The sequence below is a fragment of the Lepidochelys olivacea genome (genome assembly GCF_965140295.1).
Source record: "Lepidochelys olivacea isolate rLepOli2 genome assembly, chromosome: 1".
Lineage (NCBI taxonomy): Eukaryota > Metazoa > Chordata > Testudines > Cheloniidae > Lepidochelys > Lepidochelys olivacea.
This window is the reverse complement of record NC_140411.1, coordinates 119,547,044-119,570,027: the sequence shown is the minus strand read 5'-3', so window position 1 is coordinate 119,570,027 and position 22,984 is coordinate 119,547,044. Positions and strand designations below refer to the sequence as shown.

The 22,984-nt window shown below is 41.5% G+C and overlaps 3 protein-coding genes across 8 annotated transcripts in view; 2 read left to right on the top strand and 1 right to left on the bottom strand.

Moving 5' to 3' along the window:
* The window catches only part of NPAS2 (neuronal PAS domain protein 2), a 213,407-nt gene extending 211,930 nt beyond the window's left edge, over nt 1–1,477 (top strand). Inside the window, exon 21 of the mRNA XM_084609776.1 lies at nt 325–1,477. Within this exon, the coding sequence (XP_084465902.1) occupies nt 325–483 (159 nt within the window). The 3' untranslated portion in view covers nt 484–1,477. The remainder of the gene's footprint in view (nt 1–324) is intronic.
* A 2,486-nt stretch (nt 1,478–3,963) lies between these two features.
* Nucleotides 3,964–10,652, top strand: RPL31 (ribosomal protein L31). Its single transcript, XM_084643656.1, has 5 exons — nt 3,964–4,088; nt 4,895–5,001; nt 6,085–6,210; nt 10,005–10,117; nt 10,585–10,652. Exons 2-5 carry the CDS (start codon nt 4,895–4,897, stop codon nt 10,614–10,616), a joined length of 378 nt encoding a protein of 125 aa, XP_084499782.1. The 5' UTR covers nt 3,964–4,088; the 3' UTR covers nt 10,617–10,652.
* Nucleotides 10,653–10,746: 94 nt separating this feature from the next.
* The window catches only part of TBC1D8 (TBC1 domain family member 8), a 75,003-nt gene continuing 62,765 nt past the window's right edge, over nt 10,747–22,984 (bottom strand). For 5 of the 6 annotated variants that reach the window (XM_084642759.1, XM_084642758.1, XM_084642755.1 and 2 more), the window contains 9 exons: nt 17,880–18,165; nt 17,170–17,299; nt 16,812–16,910; nt 16,408–16,476; nt 15,214–15,454; nt 13,985–14,050; nt 13,205–13,294; nt 12,936–13,036; nt 10,747–12,177 (listed from right to left, as the gene is read on the bottom strand). In XM_084642759.1, coding sequence (XP_084498885.1) covers nt 11,722–12,177; nt 12,936–13,036; nt 13,205–13,294; nt 13,985–14,050; nt 15,214–15,454; nt 16,408–16,476; nt 16,812–16,910; nt 17,170–17,299; nt 17,880–18,165 — 1,538 coding nt within the window. In that variant the 3' untranslated portion in view covers nt 10,747–11,721. Of the gene's footprint in view, nt 12,178–12,935; nt 13,037–13,204; nt 13,295–13,845; nt 14,051–15,213; nt 15,455–16,407; nt 16,477–16,811; nt 16,911–17,169; nt 17,300–17,879; nt 18,166–22,984 lie in introns of those variants that run through there. The other variant, XR_014713513.1, reaches the window with a different exon arrangement.

Below are 22,984 nucleotides of genomic sequence, written 5' to 3'. Positions count from 1 at the left end.
ACCCAATGAAGTCGATGGCAAAATTCCACTGATTTCAAAAATCTTGGAATTAAACCTATATTATAGACTGAAACTGATGGAAAAGCCACTTCTGTGCTATCAGACAGATCCTAGTCCCGTTTAAGTCAATTTTAGAACTCCCATTGACTTCAGTGGTGCAGGATCAGGCCCCATTACCTATGCTAACAATACCAGGTACACAGCCTCTGAAATATTTAGCCTAAGAATAAGGCTGCAAACTCATAATTTTCTAAAATACCCTTCACATTAAGAAATAAGAACTTTTGTATCAAATCACGCAAATTAATTTTCTTTTATCTGTAGGTGCAGACACCAAGTTCTTTACACAGTGAGCAACCAGATTCTTTGCTCCTGCCGTCCTACTCACAACAGCAAGGAAATATAGGATACCATCATACACAGCAGCAGCCACTTGCTTCAAGAAGAACCAATAGCTTGTCAGAATCATCAAATATACCATAGTCACTATGATAGAGTCCCACACCAGCACAATCAATGCACGATTAGCTATAACCAATAGACGCGTGGGGCAGGAGAGAAGAAATTACTTTGAACCTACAATTTTGACTTTTGCACATGCATTCATTTCAAAGCTCCATGGCAGTAGCAGGCCACAGAGTGTGGACTGCAGCAGACAGTGCCACAGAAAAGGAGTTGGATTCAGTTTGCACTGTTTCATGACAATATTATGTATCATCAGGCTGAGTAAAATAAACACGAATGCTATCTTGTGCAAACTCCATCACTGATTGCTGTGCGGCAGGAGAACATTCTTGTTGGTCCATCATTCTGAGAGCACTCTGATTCCTAAAGACTGTGGACAGACACATGAGGTACTTGGCCTACACTGTTTCAGTTCATCTTTTGTGTAAGAAAAGCAATGGAACAAAAATCTATAGAGCAGAGAACAAGAGATTATTTTTATTATGATTATTATTGTTGTTTTGCACAACTGCACAGAAGATATAACCTAGGCACTTTCTATAAAGAGAGGTTTGTTTCATTATTCTGGTGGCCAAACTGGTACATCCAATTAAACAGAAAGCCCAGTCACAGTTAAAAATGCTACACAATCCATACCCCTTGATTAAAGCAGTTTACCTTACCTGCTCTTTTTGATTAAAAACAAAAAACACTGGACTGTTTCCTGTTTACTCTGTGAATTGTGACTGCAAAGGAGAACTAAAAATATAAGCACAAACATGCAGCTGTATTGTTCCAGAATTCTAGTAGACTCTTTGATAATATAGAGTGGGTCCTTTTACAAAATGAACAGCCCACTTACAGATGGTCATAGCAACAAGTATCTGAAAAATATGCACTGTGTTTTGGCCCAATGACTAGGGATGCTGCAAATTATCACATATCTTTTTCATGATAACATTTGAATTTTCCTTTAAAAAATGCACTTTTCGCTTTTTTGTATGTTTTATGTTTCTAAGAAAGATTTTATGTAATTATAAAATAAAAAGTAGTGTATTGTACAGCTGTTGTAATAATGACCTATTTCTATATAAAATAAAATTATATGGAATTATGTGGAAATTATTTTGTATATGAAATATTAATTCATTTCACAAGTATAAAGTTTTTTGTGCTTTTTATTAATTTATTTTTGTGAGTGAATATTTAGTAATAAATTAATGAATTAGTAACATTTTTGTGAAGGGAGCTACTGTCTCATGCTATATACATCCTCAAATTATTTTTTTCTTTCCATTTAATAATGCACATTTGTATTTGCTCTGGAGCATAATAAAGTAGCTGGAAAGCTTTACTACAGAATCTACACACATTCTCCTTCCTATGGCTGTTTAACTATGTAACTCAATTTAGACTTGAAAGTCTCACTGTAACCTTACAAACTGTTTGATGTTTGTTTCCAAAAAAACCCTATTCTGACAGCTGTTCCTCTCCTTGTTTCATCAAAGGTAACAAGAATATACTGCTTTAGGGAGCCCCAAAAGACAACATTAAACTTGTACCTATAGGTAACTAGTTCCTCATCGGGAAATATCATTTCACTTAAAATTCTCAAGACACTATGGGGCAGAGCCTTGGGGTAGGAGACGAAAAGGTAGCTTAAAGCTTTGTTAGGGCTTTCTTGATTCTGGAGACAGCTAGAGACTGTTTTGCCTCTGCCATAAATTAGAGCAGCTCGAGGGCTGCCCTAACCCAGAGGTTCTCAAATTGGGGGGAGGGGGCAGAATGTATTTGGAGGGGCAGTGGGCATGAGAAGCTTTAGGGGAAAAAAAATCTTACTGTGCACATTCAGAGCTGGGCAGATGGAGAGCAGTGGCTGCTGGTCAGGCACCTGGAGGTGGCGGGGAGGGATAAAATGCTACAGCTACAAAGGGCGGGAGGGGAGGGGATAGCGGCTATCAAATATGTTTGAGAACCCCTGCTCTAAGTTATGTTAGCTACAACTGAAGCCGGGGGGCTGCTGCACTGGCAGGGATTACCAGAATGCAAGGTGCTCTGGCCATGCTCCCTTCCTTCTTTGACTCCAGATCAACTGCGCTGATGGGCTGATGAAGTCTTTCCACTTTCTCTCTTGACCCAGCTTCACGGCTTAATTCATTGTTAATCATTTTTTGTTTTGTTTGTCACAGTGTCTATCCAATGCATCCTTAGTCTTTCATCACAATTGTCTTCTTTAAATCTTCTGTAACAGCGTTATTTCTTGGCCTAGCCATTTTCTTATCACATCTTATTTTTTTAATTTGCTGTAGTCTTAACCATAGGTGCTGGAATGAGGGGTGCTGCCACACCCTCTGCCTAGAAGTGGTTTCCGTTACATACAGGGTTTACAATTTGGTTCAGTGGCTCTCAGCACCCCCAGTATAAAAATTGTTCCAGCACCCCGGTCTTAAAACTCCCAATATTCCCCTCAACCACTTCATTTCTGCAGTCAATAATCTTATGTTTGACTGAAGCCTATAACCAGGGGCAAAAACTAGTAGTTTACAGGAGGAAACAATAAACTCGCCATGCTTGATTTCCACTTAACTGTTATACAGGAATATGATACTCATAAGAATAGATTGAGGGCCACTGTCCATCCTTTCTCAAATGCTATTGGTCTCACTTCTACATACCCCAGCCCCATTTTGAATTGTAACATGCTATGCCAATTTACTCCTTTAGGGCAGTCCCACTGTATTGGGTTATTACTGAAAGAATGCGACACTGCACTGGGCTATTATTATTGTTGGGTCATCATGCTGAGCTGTTTTATTGTTTTAGAGTTGTAGAGCTGATATTAGACAGCACTCAGGCTGTGCTATGTTCACTATAGGACAGTGATGCTGTGTTGGGCTTATTACTGCGGGTTGATTTATTGCTCACAGCTAGGCTGAGGTAAGCTATAGTCTCTAACAGACAGCTGTACTATTCTGAGTGCTGCAGCGCAGTGTTGTTATTGTAGGGCTGCTGAGCAAGTGAACTGGGTTATTGTAGAGTTACTGGGGTACGGCACTGGGTTATTGTAGGGTTGCTGGATTAGGACACTGGATTGCTATTGAAGGATTGCTGGACCACGAGTTGCACCAACTCCCCACATTTTTTTTGAAAGTCTCATGGTGATTTTCTTAAAGCTCCTAAGGCCGCACTCAGCAGCCGCAGGAGAAGCTCCGCTCCCACTGCTACAAAAGTCCGTTTCTGGCTCTCGTTGGAAACGCCCCCAGCGCCCCCCAGGCGCAGCCCCCGGGACATGGACCCAGCGCCCATTAACCACCCCCCCCCTCCCCGGGTTTTAAACCAGCCCCGGGTTGCACGGGGCGCTCGCGGGCGGGACTGGTATTGCCGGGTTGCTCAGCAACTCCCGCGCTTCGGCCTTCCAGGCAAGCAGGCCCCGATCCTGCGCCCCTCCCCCCCCGGCGGCCTCCCATTGCCCGCAACGGGGCAGCCTCGGAGCCGCCGGGCGCCACCTGCCGCCTCTTCAGGCCACGCAGGCGCAGTCCCGCCGTCCCCCAACCCGGAAGTGCTCCTCGCTTCCCCCCGCCCCCTCCGGTTTGGTTCGTCCCACAGTCCCGCGCGCCTTCCTTTCCGACCTGTGCCCGGGCAGGGTGAGTGGCTCGCTGCGGGGTCCGCCCGCCCATCCGCCGCCATCCGCCTCGCCGGGTCCCGCCGAGCCCCGGGCCCCGCCCGGCCCGAGTGGCGAGGGGACCCCGCGCCCGGGGCCCCGGGTATTGCCGGCCCGGGGGGCGGGATACGCGCCCGGGGCCCGGGCTAGGAGAGGGGCCTGGGCTGGGGGCGGGGTTATGAGCACGGGGCGAGAGGGGCTGTGGGCACAGGGGCCCGCACGGGGCTGGGACCCAGGCCTTGTATAGGGCGGATGGGAGAGGTGCGGGTGCTTGTCTAGCAGCAGGCGGCACCTCTAGGGCTAGGGTTTGCCCCAGGTTTTGAGGGCCCCGAAAGGTGGAGCCAAGCTTGGGTCTGTGCTTTCGGGGTGTCATGGGAGCGTATGGGGGAGAGGGGTCAGCAAACTGAGGCGTGGTGCAGCACCTTGCTGTAGGGCCTGGGGAGGGGGGATTGTAACACTGAAGCTGCATGTTTTGAAACCTGCAAGGCTAGTGCTCTGTCAGTGGTGGATTAAGCTGAAATGACAGGTTTCAGAGTAGCAGCCGTGTTAGTCTGTATCCGCAAAAAGAACAGGAGGACTTGTGGCACCTTAGAGACTAACCAATTTATCTGCGCTTATGCTCTAATAAATGTGTTAGTCTCTAAGGTGCCACAAGTACCCCTGTTCTTTAAGCTGAAATAGACTTCTGATTGTGGAAACCCTAATGTGTGAGGGGGAAAGGGTTAGAGATGACTTGATGGAAAGGCCCACATGGAATTAGACGTGTCCTTGATTTTCAATGTTGAACAGATGGCTCCAGCAAAGAAAGGTGGAGAAAAGAAGAAGGGGAGATCTGCCATCAATGAGGTGGTGACTAGGGAATATACCATCAACATTCACAAACGGATCCATGGAGTGTGAGTGGCTTTTTTTCATGCCTTGTTTGTCCCAATAAAGTTGATCTTACTTTACCTGCTTAAGTTGGCTGGTGTTTGGAAATGGTTACAGTAAGCTTTCTAACTGTTGGAAGTGGATGATTGTCATCAAAGATGCTGACTTCAGCGTGATGGGGTATATTAGGCCTCAGTTCTGCACCTGCATGTAGACCTTAGTTGCAACATCAAGGCCTGAGTGATTATGGTTTCTGGCAAATACAGTTATCAGGATGTTATTCTCACTTTACATTATTTTTTCTAGGTTTGGCACACTGCTGTTGAGTTTGTAGAGAGTGAAGACTTGTACAGGAACTCTGTCATTTCACTTGGGAGCTGGCTGTGGATGTATAGTTATATTCAAGTGGGAGAGACTTTTTAACTTGGGTTTAGTTTTATAAATTTTAAGGAGCCAATAATAGGAAAGTATTGGCTAGATGAGAAGTTTTTCTACTAAGTGGAAGATAATTGATAAATGTCATTACTTTTATACAGAAGTGGGGAGGGGGACATGCACTGTTTTTTTTCCTCTGGTGATTCAATCAATTCCCTTTGTTGTTTTCACTTTCTCATTCTATAAATCTATTTAATTTTATTTAGTTTTTTGAGGCTGCTTTTTTTCTCTCACTACCAGGAGGTACTTGGTCTGAAATACTGTTTGTGTCTCCCTCTTGTTTAGACTTTCTGCCATCTTGCTCCTAACTTTTCTTCCCCCACTAGCATTAGATGTTAATCTGTCAGCAACATACAAATAGTGCTCTGAGCTGTGCTACTTTAGTTTAAAAATCTCATCCAAGGGACAACTTGAAATAAGCCCTTGGAGCCAGTTAGTACAACAAGCTTGTTGTAGTGAAATTTTATTGAAATTGTATGTACACTGCACATCTGTATCTATTTAGAAATAACTCTGATGCAGTTGTTGCAACAACAATAAGGTTAGGATAGCCCAACAAAACCTTTTGGCTTTATATGCCTATGGAATGACAGTCTGGCTAGATCCATGGCAAGTTTCCAGTGCTGGGGATATTTATTAAAGATTAGCTAAATAACCATTTTTTCTGTTCTCAGGGGATTCAAGAAACGTGCCCCCCGTGCTCTCAAGGAGATCCGTAAATTTGCAATGAAGGAGATGGGTACTCCTGATGTACGCATTGACACCAGATTGAACAAAGCGGTCTGGGCCAAAGGGATAAGGTACGTCCCAGGGGCTCTAATCGTGAGTGGGGGGGAAGAATTTCACAAACACACACGTGAGAGAATCTCTAAGTATCTCTTCCACTCACCAGTATTTGCTTTTTGCCTGCAGATGTTTCCTTTCTGGTATTATAAGTGATTGGGTGAGGTCTTGGGCTTAGGACCCACATCCACAAAGGGATTTAGCTTCTTAGGAAATTACTGGAAGTCACAAACCCTGAGTAAGGCCTGGTCTACACTGGGGATGGGGATCGATCTAAGATACGCAACTTCAGCTACGAGAATAGCATAGCTGAAGTCGACATATCTTAGATCAACTTAGAATCACTTACTTCGCGTCCTCGCAGCGCAGGATCGATGGCTACTGCTCCCCCCCATCGATTCCGCCTCTTGCAGTGGTGGAGTTCCGGAGTCGACAGCAGAGCGATTGGGGATCGATTTATCGCGTCTACACTAGACAAGATAAATCGATCCCCAATAGATGGATCACTTACCCCCCCCCCCCCCCGATGCAGCGGGTAGTGTAGACATGGCCTTAGGCACCTAGACAATGAATGGGATCTACACAAACTAGTACACTAGGCGGGGAGTCGCCTAAACTAGCCAAGGGGAGATGCCTACCAGAGGGCTGTGTTGAAAGCCCTGCCCTTCTCATGGATAGATCTGGTCTGCAGAGGTGGTTCCTCCCACTGTTTGTGAAATGCAGCTGGGAACCCCCTCTTCACATGGGGGGAGGGGGGGAGAAATTAGGCCTCCTTTATAATCTTCGGCCAAGTGGCTAGATAGCCAGATTTGGGAGACACCAGTTCAGTTCCTCCTTTTTCTGCTGAGAGAGGATTTGAAAAGAGGTTCCCCACTTCTCAGGTGAGTGTCCTAACCAGTGGACTTGTGATATTCTAATGTAGGGCTGCCTCAATAACTCTTGAAGTCATTCTACTTTGTAATTAAGTAGGGCCAAATGACTCTATCAGGGTGGATTGATTTAAATAATTGATAGTGTTTTGTATTTGTACTCTTCAGTTATCTTCCTAAAGAAAAGGTGATTCTCATTGGTTGGTAACCATTACATTTTGTTGACTTGCAACTATTTTTAGTCTTTATACTAAATTTAGTGCTTCTTTTTGCTAACTGGGAGGAACTACTACATCTATACCCATGTATTTAAGCAGCTATAGAGTAGAGCCTCAGAATTACAAACTCCTCAGGAATGGAGGTTGTTCATAATTCTGAACAAAAACATGGTTATTCTTTCAAAAGTTTACAACTGAATATTGGCTTAATACAGCTTTGAATCTTTACTATGCAGAAGAAAAATGCTGCTTTTAACCATCTTAATTGAAATGAAACAACAACAGAAACAGTTTCCTTACTTGTCAGATCTTTTTTTGAACTTTCCCTTTATTTTTATTAGTTTACATATAACACTGTACTGGATTTTTTTTGTTTTTTTGGTCTTTACTGCTGCCTGATTGCATACTTCTGATTCCAAATGGGACGTGTGGTCAGCTGGTCAGTTTGTAACTCTGATGTTCTATTGTATAGCTTAAATTACACTTATTCAGATTCTTAATTTTACTTTGTTAGAAAATGATTAATGCATTTATTTACTAGATTTTTTTTACTTGTGATTTGTCAAGTTCTTTGGATTGAAATTAAAATTCAAATAAATGCAAAAAAAATTTTATTTTTATATAAAATTACATTAAATGTGGTGCATATGTAAGAGTAAAGTTTAGCAAAACAGAGACTGACCTATTTATTAAACAAAGGAATTATCTGTAGTTAATTAATTGAATTGATTATTTCTGGTCACTCTCATACCCAGTTTTTATTAACAGATTGGAAGAGGAAAACAAACTTTCCTGCTTTTTCAACTCCCAATCAGTTACTTAATTTTTAATGAACTAGTCATGGAACTGAACTAGTTCAGTAAACAGATGAAGAAAATATTCTCTCTGAAGTGCTAAACTTGCTTTTTGACAGCAGTAGAATCAAACTCTTGTTCTAGGTGCTTAGTTTGGTGGTTTGATTTTTTTTTTTTTTAAACTTGGTAGCAAATATATACCATTTAATATTTTTTTTAGTATTTACACAATTGAGTAGAATACGTTTAGGCCTTAACATAGGTTATAAATTTAATTTTAGACAGATTTTTAAAAATAAACTTGTTTTTAATTAGTTTTTTTTATCATCCTTATGCTCGAAGGTAGGGCACTCATTTGAGAAGTGGGAAACCCCTGCTCATCAGGGCTTGGAGGGAATTGAACTGGGGTCTCCCACACCCAAGCTCAGTACTTGTCACTGGGCTCAAGGTTATAAGGAAGGCTTCCTCCCCACCTGGTCATTTTGTGTGGAATTAGGTGTGCTCAGAGCACACCTACTAAATAAAGACCCTGCAGGCAAGACCTGCCTATCTTCACCTGGTTTGAGAACCATGCTGGGGTGTAGGTGTCAGACAGGCACCTGGATCCCTATGCTAGTGTGCACAGCACTATGGTGGCGGGGGAGCTTCTCCTGCCAACATAATTTATGCAGCTCCCGGGGGGGGAGAGGGAGGGAATGCCAATGGGAGAGCTCTCCCCTGGCGGCATAGAGCATCTTCACCGTACGTGTCGCTGCAGCACACATCAGTCTGTTCGTGGACTCATATCTCTTCCTCTGCAGAATCAGATTCTCCTGGCAGTGGGGTTTCAAAATCTTGAATTCTGTACACCGGGCAGTAGCTATGTAGGTTCTCCTCAAAAAGAGTTTGGACAGATCATTTTGTGTCTCCCTTTCTCAACTGTTACATACTAAAAATGACAAAACATAAGCTATACAGGGATCCTAGCCTGGGACTAGCTTTGAAGGACTAGTGTAAGTCTTAATACAGTTAATGTCTCACAGGCCACTTAGGCTTCAAATGTTTTATCCCTTTGTTACATGTGGCATGTTCAGATACCCTCTTTTCAAAAAAACATGTTCTGCTACCATCAGATGATGACCATAAGTATCTGGATAAAACTTGCAAACACACATGAGTTCAGCTGTTGATTCTCAGGCAGTTAGAAAACAGTGCTTTATGCTCTGTCTAGGATGAGACTTCAAGCATCTACTTCTTAGAATATGCGCAACATGCTGCAGGTGGCATGTGACCAGGAAGAATTTATTAACATCTAATTGTCTGCCCTGTATTTCTGTTAGTCACGTGGGAGACATTTAGCTAGCCAACAGTAATGGTGCTTGTTCCTCACAGCAGACTGATCTGTCCTTCTTTCTAAATGTCTCCCATTTTTATAGTCCCACTGTTTGCTTCTTGGGAGAGCCCTGGCTTATGAAATGTGCTCTTAGCTCAGGGGTGGGAAAACTTTTTGGCCTGAGGGCCACATTGGGGTTGCAAAACTGTATGGAGGGCTGTGCCTGTCCCCGTCCCCTGACAGACCCCCCGCCGATGCCATGCTGCCCCACAGGAGTGGAGCCGGGGAGCTCAAGGGCCGGGCAGGATGGTCCTGGGGACCGTAGTTTGCTCACCTTTGTCTTAGCTGCACTCAAGTACAGAATTGGCAGTGACAGTGTAAACACCCCAGATCTGTAAGGGCTATAGGCCACTTCTTTTAGTTATTTTCTTGGCTGAAACATCCAGGAACTCATTTTACATACCAGGTGTGATAAGACTCACTTTGTTTAAGGGTGCTCTGCTACCTGTATATCACTGAAACTCAGATTGTTGGTCTTAAATTCTACAGTGAGACTAAAATTGCATTCATGTAAATTGTATTGAAAATGAAACTACATAAACTTGTGTAATATTTTAGGAATGTTCCCTACCGCATCCGTGTACGTTTATCCAGAAAACGCAATGAGGATGAAGATTCACCCAACAAACTCTACACGCTGGTTACCTATGTACCAGTCACCACTTTCAAAAGTGAGTGTTCATACTCTTCTCCATCACATGTTTTCTGAGCAAGGCCATTGGTAAAGACAAGCCTACTAAGCTTCTGCTGCAATAGAGACTCTTCCAGCTATCTGTGGACATTGTTAGCTAGCTAAGTTCTTGTCAAAGAGCTTCACTCTTAAATTTCTGCTGGGGGGGGCGAGGGCGGCTTCTCTTGCCCAGCAGTTACCTCTGCTGCTCTCAGACCCACACAAACAGAAGTCTAAAGTTGAAACTGAATAATTTTGGGATTTTAATCTTAAATGTTGTGTGGCACTAGTAGCGTAAAAAAAAATCATAAATCAGAGTTAATTTGTACCTTGATGATGGCAGTCTATCTTGTGGTTAACTGCTAATTATGGCTTTGAGTAAATCTCCTTAAGTGCATCTAAGATTTAAAGTAGACTATCTTGGTCACTGGTACATTAATACAACTTAATTTGTTGTTTTTTTTGCAGGTCTACAGACAGTCAATGTAGATGAAAACTAAACTGATTTTCAGGACAATAAAGTTATAAAAATGACACTTATTCTGACTAAGATACCTTATTGAACAGTGTGTCTTTTAATGCTCAAAGAACTACAGCATATCCAAATCAGCAGTTGGTGGCTAAGCATCTGAAATTTCTGCTTGCTTTATTATTTTTATCACCCTTCTGCTCTAAAGGTGTTTTTAAAAGATACTGTTTACAAAGACCATGAGGACAGCCAAGGAAATTCGCAGCAAAAAGATTTCCCCCCCCACCTGTAGTTAAACTGCTGTAGGAAGTTGAGACCTGTATCCTCTAAAACATCTCGTTCTTGCCCGTCAGAGGCAAGATACTAAATTACATAGACCTCAGGTTCAATGCTCTGTGGCAATTTGTAAAAACAGTGTACATACAATTACTGGTTGTAGTGGCTAAGGGTACTTTTTTTTTTTTAATTAGGTCTCGTCTCTTCACTGATGCTTTTAGAAAAACATGAAGAGTAACTTGTGCAATGTGGGCTACAACCCCCCCCCCCACTTTGAAAAGTACTCTTTACAGAGGAGGGTTAGAATGAGTGTCCTGCACATACCTCATGAGGTATTCCTGAGTTGAAGAGTTGATACAGTACCCCTACTTCAAGTAAAGTCCAGTACAAAAAGATTTAATTGAAAAGTGCATGTTTTCACAGAACATCAGAAGCAGTCCATGTACACTTAGCAAGACATACAAATCTGAATACAATCAAAAATATTAAAATAGTTTCAATTACCAGCATTGAAACCAGTCTTCAGGATTAGTGCAAAGAAAAAACAAAACCCAAACCACCACATAAACTGCAGACAGTAGCTGAGAAGGGTTTTCCCCAATTAAAAAAAACAAGCTCTGTAACAAAACTCCTGGAGCCAGCTTCTGCTCTCCCACTATGTAATGGGTCTGCAGTGTCTTCACAGTGCAGACAGATGTTTCCTTTTACATTCAAAACAAGATCATCATAAATCAGTGGCACAAACTACACCCCCCTTTAGCTTTTAAAGCTCTCAAACTGAAGAGCAAACAAAACGCCTTTCTTTGCAACATGTAGCTTTGGTGTAACTTCAGTGCGGTCAGTTTCAGGAAAATTTGCTACTATGTATTTTGTTTCATGTGTTCAGCTAGTGACTGCTCACTCATTCCATTTGGTTTGAGACAGTATTGATTTAGCTTTGCGTTCTCCAGTTTTGGTTTCAGTTCTAAAGGCTTTTCAAAGAAATTTACTAGTGACTGTTCAGTCAAGAGTGATGCTAAAATTTGTTCAAAGGAGATAGTCCAGTTCCCTTCAGTCCCAGGTAAAGATTGAGTCTCTGTAGGAGTAGTCTTCACAGTGTCAGTAAAAACAGTATCCTGGTCTGAGGCAGGGGCCTCAGCCTGTGTCTCCTCAGTAAATTCATCTGATCCACTTCCCAAGCTGCTGCTTCTTTGACCCACTTCTCCAATCTGAAGTAATAAAGTGGTCACAGTGGCAATGGCTTGATATAAAGAGTTTTCCTCTGGATCTTCATGAAACATGCTGTACAAGGTTTTGCAGAACTGGATGAATTCCCTCTAATAGGCAAGGGGAAATTATTGTAACAGGTCAAATTATTGATCGCACCATGTCACGGACACGGTACAATAGCTGTAAAAGTTTGGGCAGTAAGCATAAGGTGACGACAGGATTTTAGAGTACCATGCAGAAGCATCCTCACTTGTAAGCTCTTGCTACAAATTTAAGACATTTAGTGGTTTGATAAAATGCCAAAAAAAAAGTTACAAGGATGTACTCTGGCAGTTAGTAATACTTTCCTAATTTAAAGTGCCAAAGACTGGATTTCAAACAAGCCACGTGTGTCTGTGTGAGTGAGAGGGTATGTGTGTGGGAATCTGGGGAGGGAGATTAGGATTTCATGGGAATGGGGTAACATCTTCAGTCAACCCTGAAACTGACAGTGCATTAAGCACAACACAGGCGATCTAGGATCTGCATTTAGCTGCTTGTTGTTTTCGGCCTGTAGAAAACGTAGATATGGCTTGGACCTAGCTATTTGAGAAATTACCTCTTTCCCAGTACTACATTAGTGTATTTGCAGCCAGTGGAGGTACATGGGCTCTCAATTTACAAGAGAGACCGTTGCTGGTGGGGTGGTCAAGGGCCCCTACCCTTTTGGATTAGCTTCACCTGGTCCAAAGTAGTTCAAATTTTGGATCTAGTACATGGAGTAATTTTAGATTTGTTTGTGGTACCTGCCATTAGAAGGAGCTGCAGAGTTGAGCTCACACATTTTAAAAAGGTATTTTAAAATTACATCCTCAATATATAATACCTGGCTCATTTTTGGCATTGTTTTTTCAGTTTTCGTATCCTTCTCTTTGGCTAAATCTTTAAGCATCTGCTTCAGTTGCTTCTGGTAATCTACTGTATCACCTTGGGTGGGGAAAAAACACAAGCATTAGTTTTAATTCCATTGCAACAAATTCAAAAGCCAGAAACTGGAGAGGAGAAAAAACTTGACCCATAAAGAACTTAGACCTGGACAGCTCTATTATGTACATAATTATACGAACATAATTTTATAAATTTGACAGCACATACCATTTGTTTTTCCAAATACCAGTGGCCTCGAAGTAGACAATAAAGGATTCTTTAGTGGTGACTGACTGTCTCTCTCATTTTCTGTGAGAGCTACCCAAAAAAATGAAACAGACTGAGATAGTTAGTGATACTTGACCTGGTGCACTGATAACTAAGAGCTTTATCACATTTTAATCCCCTGAGCTCAGGAAGAAAACTAGCATTTATGCTAAAGCTGATATTTGCAGGTGATGGTTATTTAAACATTGCCTAGTTATGTCAGACTTTATCCTTGTGTTAAAACAAGCAGCTTATTGTAGTGGAGTAGCAGGAAATGTTGCCACAAGTAACACGTTAAAAAAAGCTTCACACACGCTGTATAAAATATCACTCAAACGCTAGTCACCTAATCACATGTTAGACGGAGACTGTATCTCTGCAAGGTCAAACCAGTAGTGTATGCACAAATCTTTTCAATAAAAATAGAGTACCAACCCCTTAGAACTACCTCCTGTATGGAAAAAGGCCCGGAATCGATTGCAAGACATCTCAGAGTATAGCAGCTGTAAGCCACCTTGTTTATAGGAATACATCCACAAGTTTCAAAATTAAGCTACGAAGAGCTTTGACTGGAATTTTAAAAAATTGTAACTAACTAGCACCATTAGGTATGTAGAGTGCACATCCTCTCCTCTGAGCGAAGCCATGTCCATTCATTCAGCAACTTCTACTTCCCAAAGCATCTACTTATGGGGACTGGGAGAGGAAGGAAGGATGATCTTTTCCTTTCAAATTTCTTACCAGGAGGGATGTGCAGCCTGTATAACAGGTTTATCTTTTCATTCATTTCTCCATTGTACATAACATCTACAAGAGGAAAATAAACAGTGCACCAGAACATTTACTTCCACAGTTTAAAATAATCAGTTCTTTAAGCACAACAGAATGTTCAGATGTACATGCAGCCAGTGTATTAAAATGAAATATTTAAGCTGTGCCTGACCAGCAAGTAACCAGCTAGGTTGGTCTTATGCATAGCCCAACTGTTACTAACCATGAAACACATCTAATTTAGAAATATTTGGGGGCCACCATTTACTTCTTAATACTTCCCATACACCACCACTACCATCTTGTAGGATAAGAAGAGCAGTGAGGGATCCCCTATTTTATTTAAATAACCAATGCAGACAAGGTACTGTTTAATTTACTCAAAACATACTGTGAAGGGTTTTTTAAACTAGTCACATCCGCTGACATTAAGAGTGATACAGTGACGCAGCTCCGTATCAAAAGTCAGTTCTAGACATTAAGTGAGGAGATCTATGTTTGAATACTGGATTTGGCATCTCGCTACAGGTAAGGCAGTTTCAACTTTGGCAAGATATGGAGGTGCACAGCCTCATGCCATTCAGACACTAACTGCATCTCAGGAATACCCTAGCAAAGGAATCTAGTTCACTCCAGGTTGGGTTACAATTTTGGCATTCCAAGCACAGCCTGTGTACACGGAAAGAGGGGGTAGGCAGGAGGTTGCTGTGTAAGAGAAAAATAAGGCCCCCAAAGCTAGACCTAGGTGGGCTGAGATTCTCTACTGTTCTGCCCTTTAGTTACATAAAGGCTAAATGGATTATGAATCACAAAAGATACAAGGCAGCTCTCTCAACTGGGGAAAAAAACTAACATGAGAAAAGCGGATTTCTTAATCTCCAAATAGAAAAGAATGTTTAGACAATTTTACACCTGGTATGACTTCAAACATCTTTTCCTAGCAAAAATTAAACTTCCGGTGATTGAGAACTGTGAAGCATTTTAATATGATTTTTCAATCAGGTCCTTAGGTTGCCTTAGAATTCTGATTACTTCAAAGTGAAATCAGTACAGAAGAGAGATTAGCTAAACTGTACTCAAGAAAAAGATGTCCTTCTCTTACTTTGGCACACTAACTGAAGCCAGACCACCGTGCATCCCATCCCATCCCACCACCAGCCCAGCCCAGGTGCCAGTTGGATTGTCACAAAGGTAGCTACCTAAACAGCTAGCAAATCCTTTGAATTCGATGAGATGGTCCATATTTTCATCCAGAAGTCGGAATGTTCTTTCAGCTAAAATTTGAGTGTGTTCCCCACATGTCCATGGTGAGACAAGTTTATAAAGGTTAGTGAACTGCTGAGAGTCTATTCTGTACTGCTCAGCATAAGGCCGATTTGGGTCATGTCGCAGAATTACAGGTCTCATCCCTTGCCAGTAGCAGCTCATTAGATGTTCTCTCTAAAAGGAATCAGAAGCCGAAGAAAAGAAAGCATTATTACATAAACTATTAAGAATAGTAGTTGATACAGACTTAAATATTTTTTTTAAAGGTATGCTGGAACGGTTAACCTCTTTTTGTAGGTGTGATGATACCAAGACAATTCCTAAGAAAAAACCACTGTTCAAGTCTCAAATCAGACAAGTTGTCTCATGATTTCCAACGGGTAATTAGTAGGTAATATTTTCAAAACTAGTAAGAGTTTTACAATATTTTCTCCCAATTACCTACTAGTTATTGCTGTAAGGTAAACAATACACAGACAAACAGGTAAATATCACATCATTACTAAAAAAAAAAAAAAAGAACCATTTCAAAGAGAATAACACAAAACCAGGAAATTAAATTAGGAACAAGACAATTAAATAAGTTATTTATAAAATAAAATTGTCAAAGCTCAGAAAAAATTGTAAGTGAATGGAAAGGACTCCAGGTTAATTTTTTACTGAGAGGACCGGCCTCTAAAGAACATTAAGACGAAGAAAGTGAAGGGTTTTTTTGGTACTTAAGTTTTTTGCTGCTCAGCACAGAGACCAGAGGTTGCAGAGCTGTGCATTATTAAACCTGTGTGCAGACAGAAGTTGCTAGAGTACAACAGAACCTGATTTCATGCAGTCCTTTTTGTACTAAAGGTTAGAAGTGTCATGAGGTCCCTGAGACCCAATCCGAGCCCCACTGTCTTAAATGGTCATTAAATTTGCTCTCTATAATCTAGCTGAACAGCCACCTGAAGGGAGAAAAACAGCCAGGTAAGCATCTTATCCAAATGAGCACACCACTACTATTACAGTAATTCCCTCTTCCTGCAGTTCTTCACTGAAGCTCCAGTGTGAGCCCAAACAATGATCTGCAAACTAAACCCATAACACTGGAGTTTTCTGTCTTCATCCCTCTACTTTCCAGACATACCCACCTTAAACAAGTCATATAGTTCCTCTAAATCTTCAGGAAGAATTGAAACATCTGGGATGACAACTCTGAGCTTAAAGGGAAAGAAGGGAAAAGCACAATGGTGAATACTAGCACTGGTATAAATGGCATGGTCAAGAAATGTGCCCTCCCACATTGTGCTCGATACAATTAAAAAAGGACAGCCAAGAACTGGAACATTTATGGTTCCATATTTCTTCCAGTCCCCCCTTTAAATCTACCTTAGGGACATTATGAATACAAGTGCAAAAAAGCACGGAGGCTAAAAAACATCAGATAACAGATCACCCTTAACTCACGCTATGGTGCCTTTTTAAATTTAAAGCAGCTTAATTAGAGTAATAGTAGTTTTAAAAAACCCCCGAAGTGCTAGAAAATTATACTCACCACATTTTGTTTGGTTGTATCCTCATGGCTTTGTAGAACACGAATCCGGTGTTTATAGCGCATATGCTCTATATGTTCCACAGAGTGGTCTCCGAATTTCTAGAATATAGGAATAGATTTTTTTAACTTTTCTGAAAATGTAAAAAGTGTGTAGTATTATTAGTCCCAGAAAAATGAGAGCATTTTAATATATTTAGTCTCTAGTTTATCAACCTAACTAGGTATTTATACCATGCCCATCATTGTGGTATCTGAGCCCCTTATCGAGGGGCTGAATTACCAGAGGGTTATGCTATGGAAACTCACACCTTTATTTCAGTATCACAGAAAATCCAGGAGATATCAAGTTTTATTTTACCTCATAGGAATCACGGATTAGGTCAGCTATTTCAGTCACTGGACAGGGCTCCTGATCATCACTGAAAAAAGCATGGTGATTGCCGATTGGAGGTAGAGGGCTTTCCTCATTTTTAACGTGATCTAAAAACCTAAAGGGAACAAAGCAATATAAACACAGACTACTTCACTGTGTTTGCTGTGAGCAGAATAAGAAGTAAGCATGATCTTCTGGCTCAAACTTAATGGAAATACACAGGTTTTTATGCTACTAAGCTTTTCAAAATGCCTTGACTATTACTCACACTATAACTGTGATCTAGCCAATAACTAAAGGCAGACACACACACACACACACACACACACACACCCCCGCCCCAAGGAAAAACGTTTCTGTCTCCACAAAGTCTGGGTCAAGAAGCTCCTCACTTGAAGGAAGAAGCTAAGAGCAGCAGTAAACAGTACACATTGATGCAGTCCCCTCAGTATTCGCTCAGTATTGCCAGGAAATTTCATAGGACTTCTATTAGCCAAATTTCCTAAAACTTTTGTTGAGATCAGGCACTGATGGGACAGCAGCAACAAGCCGAACTTGAGTTAGACGCTGCTGCATATGCCTATCCTATATTCTTTTCTTACTATTGATACCGTAGCCACATTCCTTTGTATTAGTTTTAAAGGAGAGCAATTTGAAAGTACTGTATAATTTGAAGTTCAGACAGAGGAGGATACCTGCTAAGAATCATCAAGGCATGCCCATCATCTTTGCTGTTACATAGTTCTGCTGCATTGGCTTCAAGAATAGCCAAGCCCAACTGGAAAATGGCTTTGATTCCATCGTAGAAGAAGCAGTCTACGACATTCACAGCACTTTCTAGGGGCATGATGCTGAGGAACAGGGTAAGGAACCATGAAAGGGAAATGGAAGCCAAGGTGGACAGATCTTTCATGTGTTCAGTCAGTTCTGGAAGTCGCTCCTTTATAAGCTCTTCGAATACTGATTGGTCTACCTGAGCACCTGTAAGTCACAATGAAACTATAGGGTTAGCTGAGGCGAAAGGATTTGTTTAGATCTACAGTTAACTGCAACTCAACAGCTGCCAAATCAACAGAATGAAATCTGAACCACCAAGATGTGTATGCACCTGAAACGAGTAACCATATTATCCTACAGTGATAAACCTCGTCGCCCACCATTGTGTCATGTCTATACTACTTATTGTAAGTTCTTTTGCACAAGGCCTGTGTCATTTTCTGTTAAGTGCACGGCATCCTTTTGGGTGCTATAAAATAATAGCAGCAGCAGCAGCTATTTCATACGGACAATTTCCTACCTAAGTGCTAGCAAGAACAGTTTGAAAAGTGGATTACTGTTCAACTTGGGATTTATGCAATAAAAGCAAAGCAAAAAAACCCTTCCTTCCGGTGTATATAGTTCAGCACTCAACACACAAACCAACTGCAAACAAATGAGCAGAGGAGCAGCTGCACTGGAGTGGAAAATAAAAAGCTGCTCTTCAAGGAAGTATTTATTTGGTAAAAAGTAGGGTATTTATAAAAAAATAAAAAGGAGTACTTGTGGCACCTTAGAGACTAACCAATTTATTTGAGCATAAGCTTTCGTGAGCTACAGCCCACTGCATCCGATGAAGTGAGCTGTAGCTCACGAAAGCTTATGCTCAAATAAATTGGTTAGTCTCTAAGGTGCCACAAGTACTCCTTTTCTTTTTGCAAATACAGACTAACACGGCTGTTACTCTGAAACCTATAAAAAAATAGTAATTTCTTAGCATTCCCGGATGTAAGTTTTCCTTGGTGCCTTAAAGACCATCTTTCTAAGTGGAGCACATTCAGGCCCTGATCCTTCAATCTTATCTACTAGCCCACACCCCTGTGCCCATGAATAGCTTCACTGGAGTCCATGTGACTTCACGTGTGTAAAGAATCAATGGTAGCAAATCAGATATGCGAGATCAGGGCCTTGGATTAAAGATGTTCACTGTATACAAAAAGGAGTTCTCTTTGCCAGTCATTTTCTGTATCCCCTCTACAGTTATTTCACGCAACCCATGTTTCTTCTCCCAGCCCAGATTCTCCTCTCCTTATCAGAAAGTTCTGCTTGCTATGAAATTCCCGGGTTAAAAATCAAGTTATACAAATCTCCATGATACATCACTCAAAACTTCTATTGCCCAAACGCAGAGCACATCCTGTATCACCTGTGACAGGAAGCCCAAAGCTTCAGCTTTCAAACCCAAATCCCAAAGCACTGGATACAGCAATTTTGTTTTTTAGGACTTTCTACATCAAGTCATAAGAAGGCACCCTAGTAGAGATGGGGAGTATGCAAATTATGCTACCATGGGAGATGGCCAGATCCAACCCTGATCCCAAGATGATTATAATAATTTGAATGCTAAGACCTCTTGAGAAACAAGAGGGACACAATCCCCACCTCGCAGCGCATGCCATCTAATTCAGACCACAAACAGACAAAAAGGATAAGGGACAAGAGAGGAAGGGAACAGGTGACAATAAGATCACATGATTACTCAGCAAAACATGGACTCCACTTGACAGTTCCATTAAGTTTGTGTGTGTTTAACCTAACTCTCAGGCAAGGAGGCAGAGTGGATTTTTAGGAAGGATCTCAATGAGGAGGCAGAGGTAGCTTGGCAAACAGGGGTAGAGAAGGCATTTTGTGCCTGAGACACAGCATGGAGGATAGATATCAGATTTGTGAAGTCAGAAGTTTAATATTATACATTCATGAAGTGCTGTACATTTTAGAAAAGGCCATGTTATTAGAAATATTTAAATTGTGGCAGTGGCCCACCATGTCTATCTAAGGTACTTTTATGGCCCCCATATCAGTAGTATCTGAGCACCTTTAATGTATTTACCCATACAACACCCCATGAGGGAGGGAAGTGCTATTATCCCCATTTTACATATGGGAAACTGAGGCACAGAGGGGCAAAGTGACTTGCCCAAGATCATACAGGAAGGCTGTGGCAGAGCCAGGAACTGAACCCAGGTCCTCACTGTGCTAAAGCACGGTACAAACAGAAGATGAAAGCCAAAGACAAGACAAAACAAGTAGAGAAGACCAACAAGTCATGGTGGGAGATGAGGGAGAAAAGGTAACCAAAAAATGATAGGATACACCCAATTCTTAATCAACCAGGAGCAGTGTTCACAGCTTGCCACCTGCCTAGCCATTACTGGGGTTACACTTGCCTGTAAGCAACCCAGAAGAGGTGAGTTTGGAGGAAGTACTCGGAGGAGGAGGTGGCTGTGGCTCCGAGGCTTTTCCCACTTGAAAAGGGTGGCATGAAGAAAAGTGCTTGGAGCAGACTCAGGTGATCAAGGCTGCCATCAGTGGAGGAGGGAGAGGCCCTCACAATAAAGGTAAAAGATCAGGTACACAAGGTAGGGCTAATTTCTGAAAGTAAGAGCAAGAAGTCTCTCTGGTGCTGTCAGGGAGGGAGAGCTAGAGGAGGGAGTTAAGGGCTGTGTGTGGCACAGTCAGTGCAATGATTTTAGCAGCTGGATTTTGAGTGGACATGTTACTGTCACATGCCAAAGAGGGGATGTGAGGTTTTGGGTGTCAAGGTCAGAAAGAAAGATTACAGAATTTATGTGGCAAAATGATCCAAGCTTGGACAAGAATTTTGGCAGCGTGGGCAGAGTGGAAAGTCTAGATCTTGGAAACGTTGTACAGGAAGAAGCAATAACATTTAGACAAGGCCTGGATATGACAGTCAGAAGAGAGGGCCAAGTGAAAGATGAAGCCAAGATTACAAAATTGAGCAACAGGAAGAATAACACTGTTATCTGGCCTATGGGGGTGGGGCGGAGGGAGATCAGGAATTCCCCTTTGGTCATGTTAAGGGTTAGGGCACATCTTCAATGCAGAGTGAACTCGGGCTATTGGCACCTAGGTCTGAGCAGCCAGGTTTTTCATAGATTCCAAGGCCAGAAGGGACCATTGTGATCATCTAGTCTGACCTCTTGCATTACACAGGCCATAAAACTTCCCACAATAATTCCTAGAGCAGAGCTTTTAGGAAAAAACATCCAATCTTGATTTTAAAATCGTCAGTGATGGAGAATCCTTCATGACCCTTGGTAAACTGTTCCAATGGTTAATTACTTTCACTGTTAAAAATGTATACCTTATTTCCAGTATGAATTTGTCTAGCTTCAACTTGCAGCCATTGGATCATATTATACCTTTCTCTGCTAGCCTGACAAGCCCGATTTGTTCCCCATGCAGATACTTATAGACTGTAATCAAGTCACCCCGTAACCTTCTCTTTGTTAAGCTAAACAGATGGAGCTCTGAGTCTATTGTTACAAGATATGTTTTCTAATCCTTTAATCATTCTTGTGGCTCTTCACTGAACCATCTCCAATTTATCAACATCCTTCTTGAATTGTGGCCACCAGAACTGGATACAATATTGTGGCGGTCCCATCAGTGCCAAATACCAAGGTAAAATAACTTGTCTACTCCTGCTTGAGATTCACCTCTTTATGCATCCCAGAGTTGTGTTAGCTCTTTTGGTCACAGTGTCATATTAGGAGTTAATTACCCACCACAACCCCCAAATCTTTTTCAGAGTCACTACTTCCCAGGATAGAGTCCCCCATCCTGTAAGTATAGCCTACATTCTTTGTTCCAAGATGTATATATTTAGCTACATTAAAGTGCATATTGTTTGCTTGTGTCCAGTTTACCAAGTGATCCAGATTGCTCTGTATCAGCGAGCTGTCTCTTCACTACTTGCCACTACCCAATTTTTGTGTAATCTACAAACTTTATCAGTGATGATTTTATGTTTCCTTCCAGGTCGTTGATAAAGATGTTAAACAGAGTAGGGCCAAGAGCCAGTCCCTGTTGAACCTCACTGGAAACACACCCACTTAATGATGATTCCCTGTTTACAAATACATTTAGAGACCTATCAGTTTGCCAGTTTTTAATCCATTTTATGTGTGCTATGTTAATTTTATATCATTCTAGTTTTTAATCAAAATGTGCATTACCAAATCAAATGCCTTACAGAACCCTAAGTATATTACATCAACATTATTACTTTTATCAACCAATCTTATCAAAAAAGATATCAAGTTAATTTGATGGGATCTATTTTCCATAAACCCATGTTGATTTGCATTAATTACTTTACCCTCCTTTAGTTCTTTATTAATCGAGTCCTGTATCAGCCACTCTATTATCTTGCCTAGGATTGATGTCAGGCTGACAGGCCTATAATTACCGGGTTCATCCTGTTTGCCATTTTTAAAAATTGGCATAACATTAGCTTTCTTCCAGCCTTCTGTAACTTCCCCAACGCTCCAAGACTTTTTGAAAATCAACATTAATGGTCCAGCGAGCTCCTCACCCTGCTCTTTTAAAAAACTCTTGGATGCAAGTTATCTGGACTTGCTGATTTAAAAATGTCTAACTAGTAAATTCTGTTTAACATCCCTCAGAGATGCTAGTGAAATGGAAAGGGTATTATCACCATATGATGAGACCAGATCATCTGTTTTCCCCCAAATACAGAACAAAAATATTTATTGAACATTTCTGTGTTTTCTGCATTATTACTGATAATTCTACCATTTCCCTCTAGTAATGGACTAATAGCATTTTCAGAATTCTTTTTATTCCTAATATATTTTAGAAAACTCCTAACTCAGGTGTGACCAGCCACCCTGCAAACCCATACCCCCCAAGAGGGTCCACTCAGCTGCACCCACACTGGTGCTGCTCTCACTAGGGTGAGACATTACGACTTCTAAGAACATAGAATCATAGAATATCA

Excerpts from the sequence above, each read along its gene's own strand:
- RPL31 (XM_084643656.1), top strand. The coding sequence starts at position 4,895 with ATGGCTCCAGCAAAGAAAGGTGGAGAAAAGAAGAAGGGGAGATCTGCC. Across the intron at positions 5,002-6,084 it reads CACAAACGGATCCATGGAGT|GGGATTCAAGAAACGTGCCC; the intron begins GTGAGTGGCTTT and ends TTCTGTTCTCAG. Across the intron at positions 10,118-10,584 it reads ACCAGTCACCACTTTCAAAA|GTCTACAGACAGTCAATGTA; the intron begins GTGAGTGTTCAT and ends TTTTTTTTGCAG.